The 4853-nt window shown below is 36.3% G+C and overlaps 1 protein-coding gene across 1 annotated transcript; it reads left to right on the top strand.

Annotated features, from left to right (window-relative positions):
* Positions 1-3289: 3289 nt before the first annotated feature.
* Positions 3290-3791, top strand: LOC133338590 (uncharacterized; the record flags this gene model as incomplete). Its single annotated transcript, XM_061546758.1, has 1 exon — positions 3290-3791. A coding segment is annotated over exon 1 (502 nt), but the record flags the coding sequence as incomplete, so codon positions are not given.
* Between the last annotated feature and the right edge of the window lie 1062 nt (positions 3792-4853).

Raw genomic sequence — 4853 nt, 5'->3', positions numbered from 1 at the left:
CAAACATAAGAAGAAACCAGTAAGGAAAGTTCAAAATTCGGACGGACCGACTATATGGGTACATACAAAAGATGTTCATATGTACAATATCCTTTTGATAGAATAGACATAGCATCCTTCGAAGACCATTGAAATGGAATCGGGCGAAACTATATTTGGAAGCTATACCTAAATCTGAACCGATTCCAACAAAAATTCGCATACACCAATCTGTGCTAATTTTTGTCTCAATCGGAACAATTTTGGGAGATCGGTGCACCATTTACATAAAATCGGATGAAACTATATATGGGAGCTATATCTAAATCAAAAACAACACTAGGGTACCAAATACCACCATCAAGAAATCCGTGGTACGATCAGGAGTGTCGTAATGCCACTGATATGAAAAAACGCAGCGTATAGGGCAACCCTGCGGACAGTAGCAACACGCGTAATGCGATGGAGAACTATCGGGAGAAAAGGAGAGAGGAGAAACGTATTTTCAGAAAAAAAAAGAAGAAAAACGTGAGCGTGAGCAAATCGAGATGTAAAGGAGTCAGAATGAAGCGCGAAAATTTTACCAACGGGTAAAACACCAAACCGAAGGCTTTGGTGCAGGCACATCCTCTTGTAGAGATGAAGAAGGAAACCTGGTGACAGATACAGACAGCGTGCTGAGGATCTGGAAGGAGCATTTTGAAAAACTTCTGGTATCAAATAGTAGCGGTGAAGAGGATACCCCAGAACCAGATGACGGTATAGGGTGAATACCACCTAGCCAAGATGAAGTCAGAATAGCAATCAATCGAGTGAAGAATAATAAAACAGCAGGTGCCGAGACTGGTGGTCAGATGCTGGTAAGGAGCATGTACCAGCTGATTAGTACAATTTGGCTAGAGGAATGCGCATGCCCAATGATTGGAACCTCAGCATCCTGTGTCCCGTACACAAAAAAGGAGACAAGACGATATGTGCCAACTATAGAGGAATAAGTCTCCTTCAGCGTACTCTGTGAACGACTGAAGCCAATGGTAAATGAAATTATTGGACCATACCAATGCGGCTTCAGAGCTGGAAAATCCACCATTGACCAGATTTTCACACTGCGCCAAATGGTGGAAAAAAACCCACGATAGACCCATCGACACATTCCACATATTCGTCGACTATAAAGCCGCATTCGACAGCCCTAACCGTTCAGAGGTGTATAAAGCCATGTCCGCGTTTGGCATTCCTGCAAAATTAATACGGCTATGCAGAATAGCTTTAACTGGCACAAGATCAGCAGTTAAAGTCGGAAAAGACATCTCGGAGTCCTTTAATACCGAACGAGGATTCAGACAAGGTGACAGTTTGTCGTGGACCTTTTTAACATCCTGCTGGAAAATGTTATACGAGAGGCAAAAGTGAACAGAAATGACACTCTGTACACCAAAAAACACATGCTACTCGCCTACGCCGATGACATCGATATAATGGATCGAACATTGAGAGCGGTAACAGCCACTTTTGAACAAATCGAGAAGGAGTCTGCCAAATTGGGTCTGACAGTAAACGGCGAGAAAACTAAGCTGATGGTATCAATCCCCAAGATGTCCAGTAGACTCGGACCAACTGTGGAACTTGAGAACTACAGCTTCGTGATAGTCAAAGATTTTATATTTTTTGGTACCGCCATAAACAAAACGAATGACATCAGTTTTTAAATTCAGAGAAGGATAGTGATAGCCAACAGAAGCTACTATGGTCTGAGCTAACAACTCAAAAGCAAGGCCAGTTCCCGCAGACCAAACTCACACTCTACAAGACACTGATACACGTTGGACTACACTAACTTCTGTACGTTGTGCAAAATTTCTTACAACTTGAAAGAAATATACGGCCTTTGGTGCACCATTTACATTAAATCGGACGAAACTATATATAGGACATATATATCTAAATCTGAACCGATTTTCACGAAACTTAACACACATCATTCCGCACTTAATTCAGTACGCTATGCAAAATTTTGTGCAAATCGAAAGATATATAGGGGTTCTTTGGTGCTCCATTTACATAAAATCGGACGAAAATATATATGTGAGCTATATCTAAACCTGAACAGATTTTGCCAAATTTCAATAGGGTTCGCCCTTGGGCCAAACAAATGAACTGTACAAAATTTCATTCAAATCGAATTATCAATGCGTCCTGTACTTTGTTGACAATTTAACACCAAAAGATGGGCGGACTGACATGTATAAATCGACTGAGAAAGTGATTGTATGCATATTCTCAAAAGCAACCATGTGTCTATCTCGTTTCCTTTTGCCTGTTACGAACATTTGCACAAAGATATAGTACAGGGTATTATGGCCCGTTATATGAGGTTTTAAGACAAATTTTAAGACAAAATTTATAATTTTTAGTACCAAGATTTCACACCCAATCATAAACTAGCACTAAGTACTCAAAAATCGATAATAGAGGGTATCTATACATGGGATCTACTCCTAATAGTAGACTAACATTGATAAATTAAATTTGATTAATTTATGGTATGAATATTTGCTATAAATAAATAAAATTATGTTTCCCAAAAATTTATGTCTTTCTACGATACAAAACATAAAGATGGTAACTTTCTCATGGAGTTGCACGATCAATTGAAACTCTATTTGCAACAACAGAAGTAACCAAACTAACAGAGTTTAAGCCAAAGGCATGCAACATAATATTGTTTGAGTTGCTTACACATGTTCACAACATGACTGAAAGGCTGGGTAAAAGCCAAAGAAATTCCAGCGGTTTGAGTTTGATGATAATAACGTTTTAAGCGCCAAACACAAAGAAAGTGCTGTTAATGTTGTTGTTGCCATTGACGAAGATAACATGAGAAACATGAAAGAGCGATCAAAACAAAAAACAAAAATTTCTTTTCAAACTCCTCAAAAGTTATGAATGGTATGGCTGTTGGCCATCTCAGCAATGTTCGTATATAAACTATAGACACTGAAGGTATTCGGTATTAGTTTTATAACAGAATCTAAAGTGAGCACATCAAAGAAAAGGGAGAACGAATTCCAATCGTAGACTCCAGTAAAAATATACAAATAATTTGTGGTGCTTTATAATTTTTGCAACCACTTTAAGGATCAAGCACCCACCCACACAAAGGATTACCAGCAACAAAAATAACAAACAATTATACCAAAAAAGTGAAAGAAAATACCAAAAACAAAAACTCAAACAAAGTGTGCAAAGTGTTGAAAATTAAATAAACAAATTTTAATATAAAATAAAAACAAACTACCAAACAAAGATCATGATCAACAAAAAGACAATCAGTAATTCCTTTAACATAACATCAGTGTTATTGTTGTGCTTATCCTTATTGTGTTGCCTGCAGCAGATAAATGCCAGCACAGAGAATATTTCATCACCCACCTCGGCTTATCAAAATGCCGGAACACGTACCATACTACGGATCTACGATGAATGTACACGAACCGATGGTGGATTTGTGCCATGTCTAAAGAAAAAGGCGATATCCTTTATTGATCGTATTTCGTATATTGATTCAATAGCTATTGCCGATGGTGTTAAAGTGGTAAAATTACCCGCCAGTGCTGGAGCTGTACCATATATTCGACCGTTGACTAGTGAAAATGAATTGGAATCCACCCTATCCAGATCGGGTGAAGATCGTGATACCAAATTGACAAATATGTTAATCGAACGTTTGAGTAATTTCTTCAACGGTCATACATTGCAAGTTAGTTTTCCCAAGTTGTCATCTGAAGAATTGGGCCGTGGTTTGGAAGAAGGTGAGTGGTTGTGAAACAAAAAAAGTTATTTGTTTAGAGGAGAGTAAAGCGACTTAGACACTACCAAAATGTATTAAATATGAAATGTTTAATTTGGATGATAAAGAGTCACAAAGGATACAGAGTGCAAATGTATTCCGTGTTCCAAATGTGTAGGAAAATAATTAACAAGAACATTAGTATTGCTCAGAAGACATGTTTTTATTATGTATGATTTAAGGGGACTCCCTCTCCAGAGGATCAAAAAATAAAAGTTTTTTCCGAACCTATACTAATTCACGAATGTCCCTGTAAAATTTCAAGAGAAAATTTAGACAAATTTTTCTAGAAACTGTGCATAGCTATCGTGTGAATAAGGATCAAGATCATCGAAGAGATTTTTTTGAAAATCGCCAACTTTCTAATCGATTATGATTAAAACTATGTAAACTATATATATTGTAAAAAAAACTTGGATATTCTTAGAAATATTTTCAACATAGAACTTGTTTTTTACCTGTAAACTTAAATTGAAATTTACCTTAAAGTTACCTTATTGGCATTTCCCATTTTTACCTGTAAATAAAAATAGAAAAATCAAAAATTAAATATTATAAAAATATATACATTTTATTATATCTGAAAGGAAAGCAGATCTAAATACAACACCACCCCTATGAGTCATACTTCTATTTTGATAAACATCCTGTCGCTTGAATAAACATTCTTAAAAATCGCCTTTCGCCTGTTTACATTACTTAACAACTGTTATAACAATATGAAACATATATAAAAATTCCCACATAAAAAATCTTATTTATAGAGCTTGGCCAGACGTTAAAAAGTACCAGCCAACACACTAACCATGATTTTTTTTAAATAGACGCCTTTTTGTAGACACCACTTCTGTTTAATAGGATCGAACTGCATTTTTTAAACATCCACGCCTATTCTTAGACCTTGAAATGTTTTCTAATGCCTATTTCATGCCTATTAATAGAGCTTGAAATTATATTCTCAAAAATGAAACCATATTTATAGACATTACTTCACTTCACACCACCCCCTAGCCTTTATTTTTAT

The sequence above is a fragment of the Musca vetustissima genome, unplaced genomic scaffold (genome assembly GCF_032173495.1).
Source record: "Musca vetustissima isolate MV318-11 ecotype Yass unplaced genomic scaffold, APGP_CSIRO_Mvet_v1 utg133175, whole genome shotgun sequence".
NCBI classification, from domain to species: domain Eukaryota; kingdom Metazoa; phylum Arthropoda; class Insecta; order Diptera; family Muscidae; genus Musca; species Musca vetustissima.
Note: the sequence above shows the minus strand (reverse complement) of the source record. Positions and strands in the feature narration are given on the sequence as shown.